Below are 27,151 nucleotides of genomic sequence, written 5' to 3' on the forward strand. Positions count from 1 at the left end.
TACGACTACTACTACTACTACTACTACTAACTACTACTACTACTACTTACTACTACTACTACTACTACTACTACTACTACTACTACTACTAACTAACTACTAACTACTACTACTACCTACTACTACTACTACTACTACCTACTACTACTACCTACTACTACTTACTACCTACTACTACTTACTACTACCTACTAACTACTACTACTACTACTACTACTATCTACTACTACTAGACGACTAACTACTACACTACTACTACTACTACCTACTAACTACTACTGACTAAACTACTACTACTACTAACTATCTACGTACTACGACTTACTACTACTACTACTACTACTACTAACTACTACTACTACTACTACTACTTACTACTACTACTAACTACTACTACTACTACTACTACTACTTACTACTACTACTACCTACTAACTACTACTACTACTACGACTACTACTACTACTACTACACTACTACTACTACTCCACTACTACGCTACTACTAACTACTACTACTACCTACTACTACTACTACTACTACTACTACTACTAACTACGACTACTACTACGACTACTACAAAAACATACTACTACTACTACTTACTAACTACTACTACTACTACTACTACTCTACTACTAGCTACTACTACTACTACTACTACTACTACTATACTACTACTAACTACTTACTACTACCTACTACTACTACTACTACGACTACTACTACTACTACTCTACTACGACTTTACTACTAATACTACTACTACTCACTACGACTACTACGTACACCTACTACTGACTAATGAAAAAAAATGTTGCACGACATCACTATGCTCACTATCACTGCCAGAGGAAGACATAATGTACTCAAATAAAGAGTAATTTAGACAGAATAACAGCACAACACAACGGATAATCGTAAATTAAATCTCCCGCTATGATCACTGAAGTGAGATGTAAACATTGGCGGGAGATTGTAAGCTGCGTGGTGATTGGTCGATGCTTACACGCGCCTTATGGGGAAAAACGCTCATTGGCCTAGAATTCGCTACCCGCAAAGTGACGCGCGCTCTCATTGGCTTAATCAACGCTAGTGATATGCGTCTATCTGGTCCTCATGAAGGGTCCGAGCGGCTGCCAGCACCGCTCGAAGTCATGTTCTTTTCTGTAGCTAAAATTGATAATTCCGACTGTCCCAGTAGGAATTTCGACCGTATGTAAATGGTGGAATGGCCTAGAAATGCCTCAAATACACAGAGAAAAGGTTGCCAAATCTACCAGTATGCATAACTCCAAAATCCGTGGAAGTGGCATATACGACTTTCTGGTTCTGAGGCCCTCATATGGTCCAGAGAGAAATCCGCGAATCCGGAGTAGATATGGTCCAGAGAGAAATCCGCAAATCCGGAGAACGCGAATACGGGGGCCCACTGTACATCTTACTAACATTTGCGATTGTCTTGTAAAAGAGGTCCCGCAAGGGGTTGTAAATAGTAATTTCAACTTCTCATGGAAAGTGGGGAAATTTAAAAAAAAAAATCTTTTTTCTAATACCATGTGCATTGGCATATCTTCCTCTTTCCATTGAGGTGCTTCTTTTCTGAAATTGGCCAACATTAAAGTTTTGCCAGCATGGGGTGCTGCACATTGATTTATTAACCCATCCATTATGGGATAAATCCCATACAATCCAAGTTACTCAATTTCTAGCCAAATTACATAAATACAATATGCAAATGAAGTATAAAATTTAGCTTGAACAATCAGAACAAAACCAGGGGTCAGGATACTGGTTTGACATTAACATTACATTATACTGAATGAGTACTATGGCTAAACACCCTAAAACCTGAATTACAGACAAAAGCTCTGACTGGCAAGAAAGAGGGGAAATCATAGTACTCTAGAGGAACAGATCTCCTCTTAGAAGAGTCAAGATGGAGGACTAATCTCCCAACAGTTCATACGTTCAATGCAGTGAGGTCTGAACTTATGAACACATATTAAGAAAATTTTCCATAAAGCTTAGCAGGCTTGGAAAATGCCAACCACACCCAAATATACCCTCAGACACCTGTTGCTTCTAAGAAGGCAAACAAGTTATAAAAATTTAAAATTTACAAGACAACAAATTTATAACTTGCCTCTCTTCTCTATCATATCGCTGATCTGGTTTGGACCTCCAATCACGTGAATCTCTTCTCTGATCTACTTCTCTATCACGCTCAAGATCTCTCTCTCTTCGTCCAATTTCTCGACGTTCTCCAGACACAGGAACATCAATGTCATCTCTGCGTGAAATTCTACCAGAGCCAATTCTTCGTGCTGGAATTTCTCTGTGACTCTCTCGCTGAGGATGTGATCGCTCTACCGGAGAATCTGGACGATTACTGAGAGGAGATCCTTGTTGCAAACCATGACAACCAGTGCTAAAGCTACGCCGTTGAGGAGAGAGCACTAATCCATCCTGTTCTTCTTGCTATGGGTAAAGATAAAGATATTAATTGTAACCTTTCCTTAATTTGAAGCTTGAGGGAAATAAAGTATATACATTCAGAATAAACAAAAATGATCTCAAAAGCACACATTGTGGTAACATTATCTTGTCTGCAAGCACACACTAAGCTCATGAAAGTGAAATGCCATGCAGATACTGTGTATCAGAACATGTCATGCCTAGAAATAGCTCATATTTAACTTTGATGAGTACTATCATTACAGAAGCATCTGATGGATTAAGTTGGTCTCATGCCCCAGTACTAAATACTCAAAATAGAAAGGTCTAATTATTTGTAAGTGACATTTTATCCTGAAAAGAAAAGTATGAGATTGCAAGTTATCCTTCTATTTCTAATTCTTTGTTAGTGGCATTTTATACTGTAAAGAAAAGTACGAGATTGCAAGATATCCTTGTATTTTTAAGATTTTTTCAATAATTACCCTTCCACTATGTGAAAGTTGATACATTTGTCTGTCATTACATCTAATTTTTTTAATCACTTTTTTTTATCAAATCATGAAACTGGGTGGGAAGGTACCCATAGTTCTGCTATCACTTAACAAAAGTGATTATTATCATTGATCAGAAGATAAACCCCTACTGGCTTGATGTTCAAGCTAACGAGAACATGGAGTTCATTTGAAAGTAATTACAGAAAATGATAGGAAACCCAGAATAGGAAACCCAGAAAGAAGAGATAAGTTATTACAAATGAAAGATAAATTTATTATAACAGAATATACAATATGTACATAGAAAACAAAATTTTTTTTAAAGGCATACAGTGTTTTTAATACCCTTCAAAATTACATAGCATCTACTTTCAATAAAAAAAAGAAAGATTTGGTTTCCATATCAATTTCAAATCAGATGCTATCTAAAATTTGCCTTTGCCATCTCCAAATTTGTGGTTTAGAAAATTGTAAAATTTCCATGTTTTTTGAGAAATGGCAAAAAAAAAATTGTCCAAAGATTCTACAAGGTTGTAAAATAAATTGAAGTGCCTAAAAGGACAATGGCCAGCCAAATTCCATACAATTGCTAAAGATCAAATAACTGTTATATTCAACATCAATGGTGTTTAGGCCAAACTATACTCTCTCACGTGACTTAGCTTCCTGTAGCACAAAAGACAGAGATTATATAGAGGCCTCATTAGACAGTGTGTGTGTGATAAGATAAATTGTTACATTTCTTTCCATAGCAAAAACTTAATGCCACACAATCTTAGTTCGAAAAGACACAAAACTTCTTTTGGATTTAATGAAATAACTAAGTTATAATTACATATAAATTCCACAATGAATTTCAGGGCCTTTAGATGCTCTATAATTGTACTTGTGATCCCTAGTTAAAAACTTCTTTTCTCATTTAAGCTAATTGGGAAATGTGTAGACATATTTCAGTAGGTAGATTTAATCCCACAAATTTTGTAATTGAGTAAAAGTTTACTGTAAATGGAAATTCTGTAAATAAAGGTTTGGTAGAGTAATAATAACCCTCATCTTAGGTTCCTTCAAATTTATATCATGATTTTAAAAACTAAATTATATTCAGATGCAAGTATGATTTTGATGTATATGTGATTCTTTGGACATCACAGTACTTTAAATTACTTTGCGTACTTCTAATTCATGAAGCCATAGTTTAAATACACTCTTGGAAAACCTGAATGACCATGTTCTGTCTATCAGATTCAAGTTAAAAATAAAAAAATTGTTGCTTCCTTTTCTTAGACACTGCTATTAGACATAAAATTGGGAATGTGTAGACATTAATATTTCAGTAGGTAAGATTTAATCCCACAAATTTTGTATTTGAGTAAAAGTTTACTGTAAATGGGAAATTCTGTAAAAAAAAATGTTTGGTACAGTAATAATCACCCTCATCTTAGGTTCCTTCAAATTTATATCATGATTTTAAAAACTAAATTATATTCATATACCTGTATGATTTTGGTGTATATGTGATTTTTTTTTAGACATCACAGTATACTTTAAATACTTGGCGTACTTCTAATTCAAGAAGCCATAGTTTAAATAAACTCTTGGAAACACCTTTTCCTTAGATACTGCTATTAGACATAAAACCTTACATGATAGATTTAGTACATACAGGAAAGAAACAAAAATAATTTATGTACATTTTTTTTATGCCATCATATTTGTATAATATAACCAGTACTTTAATCAATGATCATGTCTACATTGTATGCTGTCAATCCTGAATTTTTGGATCATGAGTATTCTGGATACTTACTATAGTAAGGTGTAAAGCCATTCAATAATTAGTGACATTAAGAAAATATGACAAACATGAAGTCCTTTACATTAGGAATTACTTTCTGTGAAGCTGGAACAGTTGTTTAACTTTCAAACAATGTGGTTAGGCAGCTAACTACCATTGGCTGGATGTAAACATTCCAGTTTGCATTTTGGCCCAAGTAAATGTTGAGGGGTGGCATGAAGTGGGCATAAAACTGTAAAGGACCTTATGTTTGTATAGTTAGGAAAAATACAAATTAAAAATCTGTAATTTGTCTGTACACAATATACAGCCCATCGGTCCTTTACATTAGGAAGACTTACTTCTTGGTGGGAGGAATCCAAGTAAGTCTCTGAACTGACTGGAGTTTGCCACACCTGGATTCTCTTCCTGGTTGAAAAGAGTGAGGAAGAGTTCCGTGCCTTGGACACGTTGAATGGAGTGTTGTTCAATGGTCAGACTTCTTGGCCTTTTTGAATGAGTGGGGAAAAACGAGGCATCATTTGAAAAAGGGCTAGGATAAATCCATAAGTTGGAGACAACAAATAAATATAAGTACAGGGAGTTGCCCGGTTATCGGCGGATTTGGTTAATGGCGATCTGGTTTTATGGAGCATGTCTAGCACCAAAAAATCGGCGGTTTATGGTGCCATACTGCGCCGAGTTCCAGTTATCTGCACTGGTACCATAATACAAGCAGCCCACAGTTACTGTTGCCATCTGTTAATGGCATTTCAGTTTTACTATGCTTGTTAAGTATATTCATAACTGGGTTTTACATCCCATAGGGTTTATTGTGCCGAGTTCCAGTTATCTGCACTGGTACCATAATACAAGCAGCCCACAGTTACCGTCACCATCTGTTAACCTTTAAACGCCGAAGCGGTAAAAATCAAAACCTCTCCCGAATGCCAGGGCCGGTTTGGAGTGAGCGCGGAAGCGGAAAAAATAATTTTTTCAAAAAATCACAGCGCGCTTAGTTTTCAAGATTAAGAGTTCATTTTTGGCTCCTTTTTTTGTCATTGCCTGAAGTTTAGTATGCAACCATCAGAAATGATAAAAATTATCATTATCATATATAAATAATGCAATATATGATAGCACAAAAACAAAATTTCATATATAATTGTATCCAAATCGCGCTGTGCGCAAAACGGTTAAAGGTAACAAGTTACTTTTTTTTTCGTTGTAATTTACACTAAATTGCAATCTTTTTGGTATATAACACATTGTAAAACAATAAAAGCAACACAGGGAAAATATTATCACAAAATAATGCATGAATTCGTAACGCGCGGATGTAAACAAACATTTTTTTCAAAAATTCACCATAAATCTAAATATTGTCCTAGAGACTTCCAATCTCTTTGAAAATGAAGACAAATGATTGAATATTACTATACTGTAAGAATATTAGCTTACAAATGCAGTTTTCGACCATTTCTGACGAGTTAAAGTTGACCAAATGTCTAATTTTTTTATATATATTTTTTATATGCAATTATTTCGGAAATAAGAAAAGCTTCAACCTTCAAATATTTTTCGTTTTATTCTACATGAAATTGCGCACATTTTCATATATAAAACTCTATGAAATGCCTAATATGAAATGGAGCAAATATTCCGAGAATGGGACATACACATTTCGGAGATTTGCTGCGGAGAATCCGCGCGCAGAGGGAAGGAAAGTTTTTTTTTTTAAATTCACCATAAATCTAAATATTGTGCTAGAGACTTTGAATTTGTTTCAAGATGAAGATAAATGACTGAATATTACTAGACTGTAAGAGTTTTAGCTTACAATTGCATTTTTCGACCATTTCGGTAGAGTCAAAGTTGACCGAACGTGGTTTTTTTTTCTATTTATCGTGTTTTATATGCAAATATTTCGAAAATGAGAAAAGCTACAAACCTTCATATTTTTTGTTGTATTCTACATGAAATTGCGCACATTTTCATATATAAAAACTTTATGTAACGGCTAATTTAAAATGGTGCAAACATTACCACAATCGCACGTATATTTTTTCGGAAAATAAAAAAAAAAAAAAAAAAAAAAAAAAAAAAGGAGGTTACGCTGATCGGGGGGAACGGGAGAGAAAGGATTGTAAATTTTTGAAAAAAACAAAAATGTATTTTTTCATAAAAATAAAACAATAAATCGAAAAAAAAATAAATATTGTGCTAAGAGACTTCCAATTTGTTGCAAAGTGAAGGTAAATGCTTGAATATTACTAGAATATAAGCGTTTTAGCTTACAATTGCGTTTTTCGACCATTTCGGTAGAGTCAAAGTTGACCGAAGGTTGAAAATTTGTCACTTATCATTTTTATATGAAAAAATATTTCAAAATTGATAAAAGCTACAACCATGGGTTGTTTTTAGTGTATTGTGCATGAAATTTTAAATTTTGCACATTGCATATATATAAAACTTTATGTAACGGCTAATTTAAAATGGTGCAAACATTACCACAATTGCATGTATGATTTTTTTCGGAAGAGTTAGTGTGCGGACGTAAGGAAAATGTTTTTTCATAAATTCACCATAAATTGAAATATTGTGCTAGACTTCCAATTAGTTGCAAAATTAAGGTAAATGATTGAATATTACTAAAATATCAGAGTTTTAGCTTACAATTGCGTTTTTCGACCATTTCGGTAGAGTCAAAGTTGACCGAAGGTTGAAATTTTGGCACTTATTGTTATTTATATGAAAATATCTCAAAACTGATAAAAGCTACAATCATGAGTATTTTTTTTGTATTCTAAATAAAATTGTGCACATTTTCATATATATTTCATGTAACAGCTAATTTAAAATGGTACAAAAATTACGTCGAAGTGACAAAATAATTTCCGAGATGTGTCACAGATACTTTTTAGTGCGGCAAGAAAGAAATTCTCGCTTGCGCACCTGCGTAACGATTGTAAACAAAACAACACATTGATCCGTGAACTCCCAGGGCATCCCCCAGGAAGGCGTGATTGAAGAGTTTTCGGCTGGTAGGCCTAAAAGTATTTTTCCGCAAATTTTAAAAAAACTTTTGTATGTCGACGTAAAATATGTCCAGTCGGCACCCGAGAGACAAAAAATGTTGACATAAAATTCGTCCAGTCGGCGTTTAAGGGTTAAAGAATCATTGGGTGGGAAATCAGTTGCTGTTAAATATTTTTGCAAAAATGTGACTAGAGTACAAACCAAAGGCTTGGTGAAGCATTGTTAATAATGCATGTTTAATAAGGCATAAATCTTAAAATCAAGAGAACAAAAAACTATAAAAATTTGTACCAAGACCAGTGAATGTCTTTTTTTTAAAAAACAGAAGTTGAAAAGCCTTGAGAGGAGCGAGTCATTAACATATCTAGAAAATGTAACTGTTGGTTCCTTCTTAGGATACCAGGAAGATTCGAGGAGCGACGGAAGATCCACAGAAGTGGATGTGGCCCCTTTCCCGGAGATCGTTGTGATGATGACAAATCAGCGCAATTATCTGTGCAAAGCTTTGTATCTCATAGGTGTTTGAGTCCTAGGGAAAAGGACCCTCAAGTCCTTCCAGGGCACAGTTCTCCTGGTCCACTCTCCTTGCAAGAGGGGGAATCTCGGCAGCCCCTATGATCCAACCTCAACCACTTGGGCATACATATGAGTTGGTTCAAGAAACAAACCAGGAGTGTACAGGCCTTCGTTTGGATGAAGCGTTCCCATCATAGTCCCTCCTGTCTGACTCAGGCCTCCCAGTGTATTACCAGGAGATTGAGGGGTTATGTGGGGGGGGGTGTCAAGCACACCCTTCTGTCCTGCTAGAAGTACCGGCAAGAGAGAAAGGCCGTGGACAACCACCAACTCCCAGTGGTGATGGCTTGCACGGGTCTAGGAGAGCGTCTACGCCCGTGAGGGGTGATGCTGTTCCAAGGGAATGTGGAGATTCACATGAATGTACCCGAGGGCTCTTGCCAGGTGAGCGAAGTCAATCACGTGAACAAAGACTGGCCAGAGGAGAGTGATCGCACACTCCCCCCAGGCATGAACTTACGATATCCTCAAGACAAGCTCCAGTCTTCGAGGCCAAAGCCTCCTGACAAGAAGAAGGCCGAGTTGAGTTGAGTTTAATATAAAATTTAGGCCAAAGGCCAAGCACTGGGACCTGTGAGGTCATTCAGCACTCAAATGGAAATTGAAAGTAAAAGGTCTGAAAGGTGTAACAGGAGGAAAACCTCATTGTTGTGCTAGGAATCAAGTGTTAGATGGTGGAAAGTAAGATGAGAGAAAATTAAAGGAGGTACAGTAAAAGGAACGAAGTGGTTGCAGCTAGGGGCCGAAGGCACGCTGCAAAAAACCTTAAGTAATGCCTACAGTGCACCGCATGAGGTTGAAGACGACTGAGGAGGGGACCTCTTTATTGCATCTACAGGTGCTCGGACCCTGGAGTCCAATGCATTAAGTCTGGAACTTGGCTGAGTACTTGAAGAATTACTGGTAGGAGGTGAAGAAGCACCTGCATACTTAGCCACCTTCTTCCATCCTGTGCCTAAACCAGACCGTGGAGCAGTCTCTCCAGTACTGGTTTGAGGTACTATTGAGCACCTGAAGTGCTTGAATCTCATCCAGGATGATCAACAGGAGCCCCTCCTACCCGAGTGTCCAAAGAAACTTGGGAGGGGGCAGGCACAGCACCAGTCTTGGAAGAAGAGATCCAACAACTGGTTCTGGGAGTAGTCTGAAGGGTACAACTGGAGAGCCCACTGCCAACTCTGTGGAAGAAGGCAGCCCCTTAGAACCCCAGAGACGGGACTTCTTAGGAAGGAGAGAGAGAGAGAGAGAGAGAGAGAGAGAGAGAGAGAGAGAGAGAGAGAGAACCACCTCCTTTGGTTGGTGAGCGTCAGAAGAGATGGGGAGAAGGCAGCAGAAGATGAAGATGACACCTCACAAGACCTCTTCTTCCTGATCATCATCATCTTCAAGATCATGGTCATCAAGCAGTCTCCCATGCAGGGAGGAGCAGCATGAACAGCAGGTAGAAAGGTTATCGTGTAACCTGGGGCAAGAGCAAGAGGTGCTGTATGGTCCACAACAGCCGGGGCCATCAGGATTGAATGAGTGGTAATGGTGGTTGTTCTGACCAATGCTGCCATCATCATGGTAGTGGTGGTGGCGGTGACGGTGACGCAAGTGTGTATTACCACAGGTGCGTGAGAAGATATCAGGTGTGTGTCCAAGCCTTACACTGAAGGAACCCCTGAGAGACCAATGGAGATCCAAGTCTCTCGGAGTTCATCCACCTGACCTGAAGAAGACAAAGTCGGGTTGGGGAGGTAGCCTCCTCCTGCACCAAGGAAGAAGCTTCCTCCTCAGAGTGATCCGAGGCCACCAAACCAAGGTCGTCCTGATCACCAGCCTCTCCAACGGTCTTCACCTCTTGAAGGGGAGACAGCCATTCAGGTAAGTTTAGCAGTGGGCAGAAACGAAGAAGAGGGTCAGCAACCAAGGGTGTAGTCAGTGGCATGTAACCTCAAGATAACACTTTGGATGCCTTCTTTTTGTACGGCCTCCAGTCGGTAAACTTCACCCACTGCACTGTAGACCAAGAAGAACACTCACTACAAGTAGAATTAGGCTTACAGTCATGCCTCCTGCCACTGGATGGTGCAGAGGACATGAGGGTCAACTTCAGTAGGTGAGCAGAAGTGCATGCATGGTTTACCATCCATGCCAAGGCATAAACGTTGGGCACTGCCCTTCTGCACAAGCTTATATGGTTAATGGGTTTGCATGATGCAATAATAAACACAATCAGTCAAGCAAATTATCAATTCAAGAAAGATCCCACCAGGAAAATAGCAAAACGGGAAGCTGGGCAGAGAGAGGAGAGACCGTCCACATCACTCAACAGCCAAAAACCAATTGGAATTTTTACATCTGGGCAGGCTGGACTCCTGCCAACCAGATAGTAGTTAACTGCCTAACCACCTTGTTTAAAAGTCAAACAGCCATTCCAGCTTTGATGAAAGAAACTCCTAATGTAACGGACCAATGGCTTGTATACTGTGTAGGAACAAACTAAGATTAGAAAACCCTTTATTTGCTTTGTTCACCAACCATCTGAATATCAGGGTGAAGAACAGCGCTATCTTTTAGGTAAACAAGCACTATAAAATGAATTACCTTCACTCTTTCTCGAGGATCCCGGCTGCGTTTCAATTCCAAATCTGGAGGACGATCAGGTCTATTACTATTGCCAGCTGTTGAGCCCGTTGAAGCAGTACTGGACGGACGCCGCTCATCATGTACAGCTCGTATCCATCTCTCAGGGTCCCATCTTCCAGGTGCCTTATTAAAAGAAGGATCCAAGCAAGCTGGCCATGTCACAGACAGTGGAGCATCCTTCAATTTTATTAGCTGTTCCTATTAATAAAATATAAATATATTTCAGCAACATACTATGAGCATGAACTTTTTGGCTCTTCTTAATGGTATTGATAATTGGCATTACGGACACTACCCTACTGGAAAACTTTCAAGACCCTACTGGAAAACTTTCAAGAGATACGAACAAACAGGGTGACAAGGTAAAAATGTGTTTGGAGCACTCCCCTTTGCCACCCATAAATTTATATTTTACCCTGGGTGCCTAATCTGCTAATAAGAAGTTTTGCAAAGAACAGAAGAACATGAGGAAGAATATATCTTACTATTTTCTTACAATCAGGGAATATTTTTCTATACTCTTAAAATATTTCATGCAGTCTGTACTGAATACCCATTTTCTAAATTTCCTATTATCTATATTTAATATACTTTTCCTAAATTTTGTACCATTATAAGAAAATAATTTGGAGGTTTCAAAGGTACAAAAAAAAAAAATTAGATTCAAGTAACATTCGAAATTTACTCTTTATACCTTTCCAGCACTCTAAGAAACTCTTTATAATACTGCATGATTTAACAAAAATATACTAACCATAGAAAATAGGTATTCATCACAACTGAGTTAAATTGGTAAGGTAGAAATAAGTAGTAATATTTTAAGAGTATGTCAGAAAAAAAAATGGAAGTACATAACGGGCATATACTAGGGATAATCATCAGGGAAGGGGTTAAAAGACCAGGTTCTTCTTCCTCATGTTCTGTGTAAAAATGATATAGTTATGATACAATAAAGTTTTATAAATACTTACCTGGCAGATATATACATAGCTATTACTCCCGGACAGAAATTCGAATTTCGCGGCACACGCGGCAGGTAGGTCAGGTGATCTACCCCCCCGCCGCTGGGTGGCGGGAATAGGAACCATACCCGTTTTCTAATTCATATTTTTTCTTCCAGCTGTCTCCTGAGGGGAGGCTGGGTGGGCCATTTAATTGTATATATCTGCCAGGTAAGTATGTATAAAACTTTATTGTATCATAACAATATCATTTTTATACATTCAACTTACCTGTCAGATATATACATAGCTGATTCACACCATTGGTGGAGAGTCAAAGACAGCTATTACTGAATAGACAGGTAAACAACATACGTTGTAGGTAATAAATAAATAAAACCTTGGTTCCTATGTGTTTAGACGAATAAGGGCTCGACATTCCCATAGCTATTGCTAGTAGTCTGCTTCGTCTCAAGAGCCTCAGCAAGGATGTGACCTATGGCTAAGAGTTCTTGTAGATCTGTCAATGGGGTCTTATCCACTTACTTGACAGAATCTAGTGGTCATTTGTCAATGGGGTCTTATCCACTTACATGACAATACACCAATGCCTATTGGCATAATTAAAGGAGCACAACACCGATCCCGATCCTAACACGAGGGTTTGTGCTTAATTTGAAAAGAGCTATCCCCAAACTCATTTCAAATAACCCCAGAAAATAATACACTTATGTTAAAAAAAAAAATAACAAATTTTTTTAATTCACTAGTTAAGGATCAGTGTCGGCTCCCTATCCCAGCAACGCATCCGTGGACACGTATAACAAAGAGAGAAGGATCTCTCATAGGCCCACTTGATCTCCTTTGTGCAAAGAGAAGTCAACACAGAGTTGCATCTCCCGTTATTACAGCTAATATGTCTCTCACGACATAATGTTATGGAAAAGACAAGAATTGTTAAAAGCTCGCACTTCAAGCGCTTTTAATTCTAAGCTGTTTGAAGGAATCATCAAGTTACTCAAGAAGTGCTTTAGAGATTCCACTGTTCCAAAGAAGACCAGGGCTTTCTTTGAAATAGAATCTCTTCTGGATGAAGCCCAGAGCCTGGCTTGCACCTGGCTGGAGCTTCGTGCCTGCCTGGCGCCTAGCGCCTGGCTGGTGCCTCGCGCCAGCCTGGCGCCTCGCGCTTGGCTGGCGCCTCGTGCCTGCCTGGCGTCTCGCGCCTGCCTACCTGGCGCCTCACTCGCGCCTGGCTGGCGCCTCACTCGCGCCTGGCTGGCTCCTCGCGCCTGGCGCCTGGCTGACTTCTCCCCACTTGCTGGAGATTCGATCTTGTTAAGAGTCTCGATGAAAACTGGCGATGTCCACCTCGGACACATTATTTGCCTGATTTATTCGCCTCTAGCGCATCTGCGCCAGATTGGAGGCCTACTCCTTCTCCTCATCAGACAATGACAGTTTTTATTTGGACTGTCTTGCTCTGGCGTCTTTACGCCTGTTTGGCATTTGGCGCCTGATTGGCGCTACATTGTCCGAAAGTCTGAACATCCACAATCGTTTATCAGGAGAGTGGAAAAGGGTGGAAGAAATTCTTTCACTGAGCTTATGGCCTCTGCAACAAGAGGAGGTAATTTTAGTCAGCTACATCCAGTAGACGATAGGAAATCTAATAGTCCGAGAGACCAGTCTTCCTCCGAGGAGGATCATACTTGATACTTCCGTTGCTAACGAGCACTCTTCCTACATGTTGATGAATTCTCTCGTTGCAAAATCTTCCCTATCCTTGAACGATGGCAGGGAAAGAGCCTGGAAGTCTAAGGAGACTGAGCTGAAATTGGGAGGATTCCTGATTTCTAGCTTTTTAAATATATCTCTTTGAACCTTCTGGGAAGTAGTTTTGAGCCCTCATCGTATTCCAAAGACTCTGTCAGCAAACGTTTAAACCTTATCTTCTTTTGTAGATGACAACGTAAATACATTGCCTGGACAACGAATCCTTTATCCGAAAGCGTTGATCCAGGAATAAAAGGTTTTAGTTCTTTTGCCAAACATACCATGCTGGCAGGAACCCATTGCCAAGTCTTTCTAGAATTTGATTCCAGATTCCAAGCCCAAAATTTCACTTGTCCTTTTGGTCGTTTAGTACCAAGAGAAACATTGATGAGGAGCAGTTCCATCTTGTCAGAACACGGAATCTGAGGCCCAAATAGGATCCCATTGTAATTATAAGATCTCCTAGTCTTGTCGTATAGAGGTATTGTATAAGATCCCGAAGATCTTAATGCTCTGCTATCTCCAATTCCCTTTATAGAGACAGAGTATAGCCTTTTACTGCGTTCTTTGATAGCAGATATATACAAAGGTGATTCTTCCCTCTGAAAGGGAAGAAAAAACCGCTATGTGGTTCACAGAGGTATCGGAAGAGGACAGCTTCCTCATTCCCTCTAGCACGATCTGCAGTAATTATATATCTTATCCATGACTACTGTCATTTACCTTGAAACATCCTCTCCTTCATGTCCACTTCTGGTCAGTCTGCACGCAGACAGACTCAGAGTGGAGAGGTTGTTAAGGTCCATTTATAATAGATGCTGAAAGAATATTCAGACTATCTTGGAAAAGACTTCCAAAACCTGCTGTGAGAAGAACGTGACCTCTGTGAATCCAACCTCTCTAAGTCTAAAATGAGGCATAACGTATTATCCTCTCTTTCTTTGATGCCCTTTGTCTTACATTCTGTAAAGAGTTTATATTTTAGGGGAAAAAGACTAAATTTTATTCCCCTTTCTAAAAATAAAGATGGCGTATATTGCTACCTCTCTCTTATATTCTTTCTTCCCGTCCTCGTGCCTGGGCAACGAGAGAATGGAAAATTCTATCATCGTTATTCTGCAAAATGATATTGTTATAATACAATAAAGTTTCATACATACTTACCTGGTAGATATATACATAGCTGGGACGACGGAGTCTTAGCTATGTATATATCTGACAAGTAAGTTGATTGTATGAAAACAACAAATTATTATTATCCTATTCTCCTAATAAATGATCCAGGATCGAGGAGAATCATTCACGATTCCTATCCTAGGACATCAGGCCGTAATGTACGGTTCAAATACTTGAAAGAGCCTCTCACCCAATACTGAGAGCTCCTACGAGTCTTTTTCCTTCCATTACCAAACATTACAAGGTCTCCCTTGTTATATGTTTACATAGGAGTAGGATAATATAACATCCTGTTAATAACAATGAAAGAGGAGAAAGAGGAGCTGCATGGTTCAAGGGACTAGCCGAAACGTGCAATAAAAAAGGGGTTGCCAAGGTCTTTCTAAAACCTGCACCCAGATCAACTTATGAGTCCGATATATTTTCTATCACTAGTCTCATAAGGATGAGGAAAGCGAGAGACCCTAAAGATATCGGTTCTCTTCACCATGTAAAGGTCTATAAAGCAGAAGAACCCACTTATCCTGACACGTACTACGTTCGCCTGTGCGATATCTAGAATAATTGTCAATAGAGGGTTGATCTGGCAAAGAAAGTTTCTCCCAAAACAACTCCTCTTGCCAGGAAAGAAGTCGCTCACGCGACCACTATATTACCTGACATGAGAAGTCTGTTCTTGTTAAAGACTTCCGCAATTTCAGTTAATCCTGACAAGGGCCACGGCCGCCTGTGCGACTGCTTGTGTCCCTGTCAGGAAAAAAAAAAACTCATCTTGTGTCAGTTCTCAAAGAGGAAACTCTTGGAAAGACTATCTCCAAATACTGAGAAATTGGAGATCCTGATGTCTTGCGCCTGGCGTCTGGCTGGCACCTCGCTCCTGGGAGGCGTCACGCTTCTGGCTGGCGCCTCGCGCCTGGCTGGTGCTCCGCGCCTGGTTGGCGCTTCACGCCTGGCTGGCGCCTATCACCTGGTTAAAGCCTGGCTGGAGCTTTTATGGCCCATTAACTAGGCAAACCGTGGTCCAGGGAAATCTCGATATCAAAATTAAGAAGAGGTGCTGTAAGAATCCTATAATTCTAGTACTTCCATAGTTGGATGTTTCTTCTCAATTTTCCTCTAATTCGAGTATATCGGAAGGGGAATTATTCTTTCCTCGGTTAATTCTTCCGTATCCCCCCCCCCCCCCCCCCTTTTCCTGAACGAGAAATATTTTGGATGGTGCTCTTGGCTTATTGCACCAGGCTGGCGCCTCCTACTAATTATCTTTATGTTATGTGCCAGAACATCTGTGTCTTTATGGTACCCGACATCCTTTCATATGTTATTTCCGTTCTTATTATGAAAAACTTTTATATACGTAGTATAATCCATTCAGGGAAACCATTTCCCACTAAAAGAATGTTTCCCATCCGACTCATACAACTTCTGCGCAATATCCGATTCTAAATACGGTTGTGTCCTTCCTCGAAAGACTTAACCATACCGTAGTCTTGAAGTGAATCTCTATTACATCTCTTCTCACTAAGTATGTACTCTAACAAGCCATGCTTTCGTAAATATGAGTGCATTAAATAATATAATGTTCTGCTGCATTAGAATCCTTTAATCATGTTACCTACGGTAAACAGCATTGAAAGGTTGTAATATCTTTCTTATTGAAAGCTTCCTAACAAAAGGCAGACAATATTTTATTTATGATAGCTTCAGTATTCCCTCAATCCGAGGCTAAGACCACGATTGTAGGGAATAGATACGGTTAGTTATCCCATTCCGCAGGAGAGAGAGCTGTAAACGACCGCTCACGACTGAGAACAACATGGTACTGCGTTGGTCTCACTCTCAAAGCGAAAGCAGTCTTCGAAAGCCGTTTGGCCTTCCCTTTCCAGAGTTGCCAGTTACTCCATTAAATAAAGGAATCTTATAAAATTATTATCGAACTTCAGGAAGTTTTTATATAAGCATAATCAAGCGAACGAGACTTCGACAAGTCTAGAAACTAAATAGGTGTCGTCTAAACAATCCTTTTAAACAATTTCTTCCTAGGAAAGTCCTAGAAGGGTACTGGTAATTCATGGAAACCTCTTCTAACACGAAGAAAAATGTTTCTATCCTACTCTCAATTCACCAATAAAGATATGCTTCATCGATCACTTCTCGAAGACACGATAGCATCATATAACTCATACTCTAGCGTAATAGAATCCTCTATAATACTGTTACATTAAGGTAAACCGTATTAATTTAGGAAATTTTGTAAGGATTTCACTTGCCCATTACAGCATAAATTTCGGTATGTGTATATGCCTTGCCATACCGTAGTCCTAAGGCGATTTGTCCTAAGCATGGTAGGAGCTAGAAGCTTAAAAGTCATACATATATGCTTTATCACTCAACGAGATCCATATAATTCATTCGATTGACAAATAATCTAAATCGTTCTCATCAGAATAGATCTATATCTAAAAATGTAACGATGGGGAATTTTATGTTGAAATAACAATTTCATACACCCATGGGATAGCGCTCTCGTCTAGTTGCGAAAAAATGTTCGAACAATGACTTATCACAAATGTTATCGAATGATCTCTAATATTAGAAGGCGCTAAATCGTCACCTGATTTCGAATGGTGGATCGATTAATGTCATTCTCATTTTGAATAATTCTACCAGAAGGCATTATACGAGGATCTTCGTCAATTTCATTCATTCGAAGTTCTCCTATCCATCGTGGAACAGTAGGCATAAAAAGGGAGAAACACTGTTTTAGGATGCCTTTCCAATGGCTATCCCTGGCAGTCTGGGACGCTCTACAGAACCTGCCGAGGGGACGCCTGACCGGTGGGGATTCTCTGAAACCTCCTTACGGTTTTCGACATTCCTTCTCCTCTGGGCTTGTGAGCTTGGAAGAGGTCTAGACCTGAGAGCGAGACAGAGCCGATCAGACGCACCCTCCATTGTAATGGGGGAACACTATATTCACTTCTTACGTTCTAAGAGTTCGCATTTGAACTATATCCAAAGTCTACAATTTGCAAATATGATATTGTAGATACTGCGGAGTAAGAAGGTGATGAGGATGCAACAACTACTAGTACTGTTACTACTATAATTGCTTGTTAACACAAGAGCTAATAAAGCTTCTAAAGGATAGTTACTTTTCTGACTTCCCCAACTAGGAAGAAAGATATACATTTCCTCAATCAAACTCTAACACTTATTTTATTAATGAATAAATATAAGTAATTCCCTTTCATGAAAGTATAAGTAATTCACTTTCGTGAAAGCGCCATGAGTGTCTACCGAAACTTCGGTAGTTTTACACGTCTAACCTTCGATTTTCGAAGTTAATTTTAATACAAAAAAAATTACTAAAAGTTAAACAAAAGCGTATGCCGAACCAAAGATCCATTACTTCCCTACAAAAGTTAGCCCAGACGATCGATGGCGATGAAACACGAAAATTCATCAGGAGGAACTGCCCAAACGTTTTTTGTTTTACATTCCCAAGCGACAGAAAAAATATGAATAAGAAAAACGGGTGGTAGTTCCTATTCCGCACCCAGCGGCGGGGGGGGTAGGATCACCTGACCCTACCTGCAAATGCCGCGTGTGCCGCAGAAATTCGAATTTCTGTCGGGACGACGGAGTAATAGCTATGAATATATCTAAAAGTTAACAAAAGCGTATGCCGAACCAAAGATCCATTACTTCCCTACAAAAGTTAGCCCAGACGATCGATGGCGATGAAACACGAAAATTCATCAGGAGGAACTGCAAACGTTGTTTACATTCCAAGCGACAGAAAAAATATGAATAAGAAAACGGGTATGGTTCCTATTCCCGCCACCCAGCGGCGGGGGGGTAAATCACCTGACCTACCTGCCGCGTGTGCCGCGAAATTCGAATTTCTGTCGGGGACGACGGAGTAATAGCTATGAATATATCTGACAGGTAAGTTGAATGTATAAAAATGTTTACTACCAGAATAATAGGTACCCAGAGCAAAATTTCAATAAAAAAAAAAAAATTTGCACCACATAATAACCAATTTACAAACATATCAAATTACAAACAGCCGTCTGGCATGTAACTCATTTCTAAGTAGGGTAGTGTCTGTAGTATTATACTTCCAACTTCACAGAGTGGACATTAATAATTTTGCTATTATGCTTCAGAATGCTTTTATTTACTCTGGTAATTTTCCAATTCCTAAAAACTTTAAATACAATTTACCTTGTGTTTTCCTATCCTCTTTTCAGTACTTAAGAGCTTTTTTTATTAAGCACAGAAGTCCTGCTTTACTAAATAGCTTTTTTCATTACCAGTTTTTTTCACAAATTGGCTTACATAGACTGATTAATTTATAGATTTTAGGCACACATGCCTAGCACTGGGGCAACTAAGGCCATTCAGCACACAAATTGGCTTTCAGTAAATTCGTGGTAACTATTTAAAATATAAATGACATTTTTATAACTAAGGGTTATTATACTTACCACATAATTACAAGCTATAGTTTTTCCACATGGCACCCTAAAAAATAAACATTCGCCATAACTATTCAACTGTTTAGTATAGGTGACTTACAGCCCTGCCCATTTTCGGGGTAAAGAGCAAAGTGACATGGCAGAGAGCTTGATTGGTTTTGCAGATGTCCATGGCAGGGGAGGAAGGAGAGCTCAAAGAAAGTAATTAGTACTTGGTAAGTATATATAAAACTTATTATTAAAATGTCATTTTTATATGAGTAACTAACCAAGTACAGGCAGTCCCCGGGTTACGACGCGGGTTCCGTTCTTGAGACGCGTCGTAACCCGAAAATAGTCGTAAGCTGGAACGACATTTGGAAATATATCTTAAACTAATAAAAAGTTATAAAAACCTTACTTGTAATCCTCTGATTACACTACATGTTGTTTCCTGTAGTTTTATGTACAACCTGGAGTTATTTTCATAAAAAAAATGCTGGTTCTGAAGGTAAAAACTATTGTAATCCTCTGGTGACACTACATTCTTGAAGTTTTATGTACAACCTGGAGTGATTTTGCCAAATCTTGAGGGCTACAAGAACAGTTGATTACTATTTACATATATAGACTAATTAAAGTAAACGTATCGTATCTTTAAATAGGCTTATGTATTAGTATGAACAAAACATTTCCTGGCATGAGTCAGAGGCCGTTTAATGAAACTAACACTTCTCTGTCCTATCTGTTCGGATCTCTCTCTCTCTCTCTCTCTCTCTCTCTCTCTCTCTGTCTCCTCTCGTCTCTCTCTCCTCTCTCTCTCTTCTCTCTCTTCTCTCTGCTGCTCCTCCCTGCATGGGAGACTGCTTGATGACCATGATCTTGTTAAGATGATGATGATCAGGAAGAAGAGGTCTTGTGAGGTGTCATCCTTTTCTTTTTATCTTCTGTTGCCTTTTTTTTTTTTTTTGCCTCCATTCTTCTGTTTGCCTTTCTCTTCTGACGCTCACCAACCAAAGGAGGTGGTTCTCTCTCTCTCTCTCTCTCTCTCTCTCTCTCTCCTCTCTCTCTCTCTCTCTCTCTCTGATCAAATTACACTGGAACCTTGACATACGATTGCCCTAATATACGAATGTTTTGAGATACAACAGAAAATTTGCTAAAATATATGCTTTGATATACAATGAAATATTTGAGATACGATTTTGCGATGGGTGATAGTTGTATAGGCGACTGATAAATGGCGTTCAGTCTGTTTGTTTGTTGGTGCTGCATCGTTAACACGTCGTTGTTTAGTTCGTTGTATTTGTGCCTATTTTTCGTGTTATTTTGTATATTTTATTATTAACCACGGGTCCCAAAGCTAAAGACAAAGCAGGTGATAAGAAAAAAACCCAAGAAAATGATTTCGATGGAAGCAAAACATGAAATTATAGCAAAACATGAACGTGGCGTTCGTATCGTCGATTTGGCAAACGAGTATGGTCGAAATCCTTCTACAGTATCCACGATCATCAAGCAGAAGGAAGCTATAAAAACCTTCCAAAGGCATCACCATTATTTCTAAACTACGAAATGATTAAAAAAAGTAAATAAAAATTAGTTTAGCAATGTTATTTCATTTGTGTTTATTACGTAGTTATTAGTGTACATATGTAAATAAAAAAAGAGAACAAATCGTTCCCTGCCACCCTTCCCTACCTCCTCCCCCTGCTGGCCTCACGTCATCTTTCGTTGTGGTAAGTAAAATTCCTTTCTTTTTTTTATTGATTTTATCAACATTTATTATCATTTATCACATTGCTGTTATTTTATCATTGTGTGTGTTATTACTTGCTTATTTGTGTATAAATTGTATATATTATATGTAATTTAGCTGTGTTTAGGTGTGGTTTCATAGCGCTAGAACGGATTAATACATATTACATTATTTTAAATGGGAAAAAATGCTTTGAGATACAACTGTTTTGATATATGGCGATGATAACGGAACAAATTAAATTCGTATGTCAAGGTTCCAGTGTATTGCCAAATCTTGAGGGCTACAAGAACAGTTGATTACTATTTAGTACGTATTATATAGACTAATTAAAGTAAACGTATCTTTAAATAGGCTTATATTATTAGTATCAACAAAATATTTACTGGCATGAGTCAGAGGCCGTTTAATGAAACGAACACTTCTCTGTCCTTAACTCGGAACGTCGGAAGACGTCTCTCTCTCTCTCTCTCTCTCTCTCTCTCTCTCTCTCTCTCTCTCTCTCTGATCAAATTACTGGATAATGTCTCTCTTTGGATACTTGGAATTTGCGTTGTAATCTAACCAGAAACTTCGTTTTGTTATTATTACTGGAAACAAGCAATGATTTTTTCATTATTTGTGCTTTTGGACTGTTATATGTAAACTTTGCGCATCGCAAGCTAGTATGTATTCATTCGCTCGGAAACTAGTTCCACATATGAGGCGTCACTAAAAAACATTGAAAAATACGACATAAAAAGTGTCGAAAATCATCATAACCTCAAAATTTTTGTTGTAATCTAACCAGAAACTTATTTTTATTAATATACTGTGCTAAACTATATAGGATTTTTATCATAGTATGCGTTTTTTAAAAGCGTTGTTAACTCGGAGCGTTGGAAGCGTCAGCGTCGTAACGTCGGAACAAACGTCGTAACACAGGGCGGATTTTTCAATGAATATTTAAGAAAAAGCGTTGTAACCCGGGGCCAACTGCATTGTGCCGGAAGGCAAGAGAAGTAGCCACCATTTGAACCTCATGGGCTCTAACCTTAATTAAAGGTAGTGTGTCACCCTGAAACAAGTGCACGCCTCAGAAATAAGGTCTCTCAAATTGCATCTTTTGGCATAGGACAGGTGGGGTTCTGAATGGAACACCACAGACGGCTAGTGGGGCCTCTCATCTTCTCATTCCTTTGAAGATAGTATCTCAAAGCTCTCACTGGGCAGAGAAGTCTCTCCTCTTCCTCCAGAACAAGGGTGTTTGATGGATTTTTAACGGAGAAGGGACAGGGCTAGGGATTGGAAGGGCCTTCGTTCTTTGCAAGGAACACTAGCGTAAAGGAGCATACTTCATCTCCCTATGCAAAACCTACATCTTGTCAATGGCTTGAAGCTTGCGGGCTTGTGGCAGTGGTTAAGGCAGTGGGGATGTGTGTTTTTCTAGGCAAGTCCCTTAGAGAGACTGAACAGTTGGGCTCCAAGGCTGGGTGCAAGATCCACTTTAATAGTACAGTGGGTCCCCCTGTATTCGTGTTCTCCGGATTCGTGGACTCACGTATTCGTGGATTTCTCTCTGGACCATATCTACCCCTTACTTGTGGGAAATTCGCATATTCGTGGTATTTATCTACGAGACATATCCTCAAATTCCTGGTTTTTTTTTAATCAATTTCATCATAAAATGCACTTTTTGTGACAAAACTATTAAGAAACCAGGTATAAAATTTTTTAGTGGGTTTTTCTTGAGATTTCAACATTTTATAGGGGTTCCAACTATTTGCAGGGGGTCTGGTACACATCAACCGCAAATACGGGGGGACCACTGTACATCAAGATTCCACAGTATGTTTTCTGATCTCTTTTCAGTCGTGTCGAAGGATTTAACGAAATCACTGAGGTCTTGGTTGGAGGAAAGGTCCAACCCTCTGTGCTTGAAAAGAGACTAGCATGGATCTATACCCCTTAATCGTGGAGGATGATGAATTCCTGTGGCCTCAAGAAGAGTACAGTCAGCAACCTGACTTAAGATGTCTCAGAAGAAGAGACAATACGTCCATGGCACCAGCTCCGGAAAACTGTCCATTTAAGCTGGTAGAGGTTAGTAGAAGACTGGAATCTGCACCTAGCAATAGCCTCTACAGCCGCTCTTGAAAACTCTTTTGCTCTGACAAGGCTCCAGACAGTCAGAAACCTGTCAGGGCCAGAGTGGACAACCCTTGATGGAATCTGTAGAAGTGGGGTTGTCTGAGAAGAGACAGTTTTCGAGGAAGCAGTCTTGGAAAATCCACCAGAAGACATAGCAAATCTGGGAACCATTCCTTCGTCGGCCAGAAAGGAGCCACTAGTCATTGTGTCTTCTGAATGAACTTGTTTAGCCCCTCTCTGACCATGGTGAAGTTAACGTGAAACCAGGCCCCCTTGCTTGTTCACATAAGCCATCACCGTGATGTTGTCCAACATGAGAACAACAGAAAGACCCTCTACTTTCTCCCGAAATTCCTTCAGACCAAGAAAGGCAGCCTTTAACTCTAAAGATGTTGATATGCTTCTTTTTGTCCTCCAAACTCCAAGAGATTCCGGTTGTCCAACCACCAACGAAGGTCTTCTCTCACTTCCAGGGACAGAGGAACCCTTACTAGGGGCAAGTCCCCTACCAGAGACTAGAATTCCCTCAGTCTCCATTGCAGAGACCGAAGATGAAGTCACCCATGAGGGACCAACTTCTCCACAGAAGACAAAATTGATGAGCTGACAGATCTACAGTGTTCCCCGTATTCGTGGACTCACTGGACCATATCTACCCACTATTTGCAAGTGATTCGCCTATTCGCGGGATTTTCCGGTGAAAATCATCACCAATTAGTGTATTTTGAGGTTATTTTCATGATAATGCATTATTATGGTAAAAAATTATTTACTAATTTTCAAATATTAATACTGATTAATACTGTACGTATTAGTAAGTTTAATAAGATTAAATTATATCACATAGTAAAAATAATAATTCTTTCTCTCTCTCTCTCTCTCCTACAGAGATGTATGGTTTTTAAGTATGATAAATAATTCATTTCATATTTTCAAATATTAACCCTTAAACGCCGAAGCGGTAAAAAAAAAGTCTCCCGTGTGCCGGAGGTGTTTCAGAGTGAGCGCGGAAGCGGAAAAAATATTTTTCTCAAAAAATCAGTGCGCTTAGTTTTCAAGATTAAGAGTTCATTTTTGGCTCCTTTTTTTTGTCATTGGCTGAAGTTTAGTATGCAACCATCAAAAATGAAAAAAATTATCATTATCATATATAAATAATGCGATATATGATAGCGCAAAAACGAAATTTCATATATAAATTGATCAAATCGCGCTGTGCGCAAAACGGTTATTAAAGATAAGCGCAAAACGGTTAAAGATAAGTTACTTTTTTTTCGTTGTAATGTACACTAAATTGCGATAATTTTGGTATATAACACATTGTGAAACAATAAAAGCAACACAAAAAATATTATCACAAAATAATGCATGAATTCGTAACGCGCGGACGTAAACAAATATTTTTTTCAAAAATTCACCATAAATCTAAATATTGCCCTAGAGACTTCCAATTTCTTTCAAAATGAAGACAAATGATTGAATATTACTATACTGTAAGAGTATTAGCTTACAAATGCAGTTTTTGACCCATATCTGACAAGTTAAAGTTGACCAAATGTAGATTTTTTTATATATATTTTTGATATGCAATTATTTCGGAAATAAGAAAAGCTACAACCTTCAAATATTTTTTGTTTTATTCTACATGAAATTGCGCACATTTTCATATATAAAACTCTATGAAATGCATAATATGAAACGGAGCAAATATTCCGAGAATGGGACGTACGCATTTCGGAGATTTGTGGCGGAGAATCCGCGTGCGGAGGGAAGGAGTTTTTTTTTTTTTTAATTCACCATAAATCTAAATATTGTGCTAGAGACTTCGAATTTGTTTCAAGATGAAGATAAATGACTGAATATTACTAGACTGTAAGAGTTTTAGCTTACAATTGCGTTTTTTTACCATTTCGGTAAAGTCAAAGTTGACCGAACGTGGTTTTTTTTTCTATTTATCGTGATTTATATGCAAATATTTCAAAAATGAGAAAAGCTACAACCTTCAATTATTTTTTGTTGTATTCTACATGAAATTGCGCACATTTTCATATATAAAACTTTATGTAACGGCTAATTTAAAACGGTGCAAACATTACCACAATCACACGTATGATTTTTTCGGAAGAGTTACCGCGCGGACGTAAAGAAAAGGTTATTTTTTTTATAAATTCACCATAAATCGAAATATTGTGCTAGAGACTTCCAATTTGTTGCAAAATGAAGGTAAATGCTTGAATATTACTAGAATATAAGCGTTTTAGCTTACAATTGCATTTTTTGACCATTTCGGTAGAGTCAAAGTTGACCGAAGGTTGAAAATTTGTCACTTATCATTTTTTATATGAAAATATTTCAAAATTGATAAAAGCTACAACCATGGGTTGTTTTTAGTTGTATTGTGCATGAAATTGCGCACATTTCCATATATAAAACTTTATGTAACGGCTAATTTTAAAATGGTGCAAACATTACCACAATCACATGTATGATTTTTTTCGGAAGAGTTACCACGCGGACAAAAAGGTTTTTCATAAATTCACCATAAATCGAAATATTGTGCTAGAGACTTTCAATTTGTTGCAAAATTAAGGTAAATGATTGAATATTACTAAAATATAAGAGTTTTAGCTTACAATTGCATTTTTTGACCATTTCAGTAGAGTCAAAGTTGACTGAAGGTTGAAATTTTGGCACTTACCATTATTTATATAAAAATATCTCTAAACTGATAAAAGCTACAATCATGAGTATTTTTTTGTTGTATTCTAAATAAAAATGTGCACATTTTCATATATAATACTCCATGTAATGGCTAATTTAAAATGGTACAAAAATTATGTCAAAGTGACGAAATAATTTCCGAAATGTGTCACAGATACTTTTTAGTGCGGCAAGAAAGAAATTCGCGCTTGCGCGCCTGCGTAACGATTGTAAACAAAACAACACCTCGATCCCGTGAACTCCCAGCATCCCCCAAGGCGCGTGATTCAAAAGTTTTCGGCTGGTAGGCCTATAAGTATTTTTCCGTGAATTAAAAAAAAAATTTTTTTTGAGTCGACGTATGGTACGTCCATTCGGCATACGGGAGACATTTTGACTCGACGTTTAATACATCCATTCGGCGTTTAAGGGTTAATATTAATGTATACAGCAATAACATCAGTTTATTAAAGAAAATACTAAAGTGAATTAGTAGGATTTTAGTTTATAAATTTTAAAATTATGTAAGAATGAAGGAAATCCTAGTCTTCTCTCAAACTCCAGGTACTAAAACTGTCAAACTTATCGAGTAATGGGACGGAGGGGGAGGAGCTGTTTCGTTGTTGCCACCAAGTGTTCATGCAATTTCTCTCTCTCTCTCTCATTTACCGAGACTCAAGAATTTTTATAGTACATGTACTATTTGTTTTTAATACTTTAAATAATAATACTAATACTAATACTAATAATAATAATATAACTGTAATTACAAAATTCATATTATGTGGTAGTATTTTAAATGTCTCTCTCTCTCTCTCTCTCTCTCTCTCTCTCTCTCTCTCTCTCTCTCTCTCTCTCTCTCTCTCTCTCTCTCTCTCCACAGAGAATATGTATGTCGTAGTGGTAACTCCTTCCCTCTGTTTCGCTGGAAGCAATGTAAGTATTTTCTGAGAGAACAGAGATAAACACACACACTCTCTCTCTCTCTTTACTGAGATGAAAGAATTTTTATGGTACTAGTATGTAAAATGTTTATTGATATAATAATAATAATAATAATAATAATAATAATAATAATAATAACAACAACAACTCCAATCTCAGGCTGTTGGTTACTGTCGTTGTGGTGGTCAGTTGCTGGATGACGACCTCCAAGTACCTGACCATCTTCCCCTTCAATTGTGTTGAATGCCTGGCTGCCGGACGAAGCTCCTCTGTTGCCAGAGGTTCCA

At 38.3% G+C, this 27,151-nt stretch overlaps 1 protein-coding gene across 8 annotated transcripts in view; it reads right to left on the bottom strand.

Moving 5' to 3' along the window:
- LOC135224510 (myb-like protein P) overlaps positions 1 to 27,151 on the bottom strand; it is an 871,197-nt gene that overhangs the window by 772,952 nt on the left and 71,094 nt on the right. For all 8 annotated transcript variants that reach the window (XM_064263552.1, XM_064263551.1, XM_064263553.1 and 5 more), the window contains exons 3-4: positions 10,933 to 11,172; positions 2,147 to 2,481 (exon numbers count right to left, since the gene is read on the bottom strand). In XM_064263552.1, coding sequence (XP_064119622.1) covers positions 2,147 to 2,481; positions 10,933 to 11,172 — 575 coding nt within the window. The remainder of the gene's footprint in view (positions 1 to 2,146; positions 2,482 to 10,932; positions 11,173 to 27,151) is intronic.

This window comes from Macrobrachium nipponense, chromosome 12 (assembly GCF_015104395.2).
Source record: "Macrobrachium nipponense isolate FS-2020 chromosome 12, ASM1510439v2, whole genome shotgun sequence".
In the NCBI taxonomy this organism is placed as follows: Eukaryota; Metazoa; Arthropoda; class Malacostraca; order Decapoda; family Palaemonidae; genus Macrobrachium; species Macrobrachium nipponense.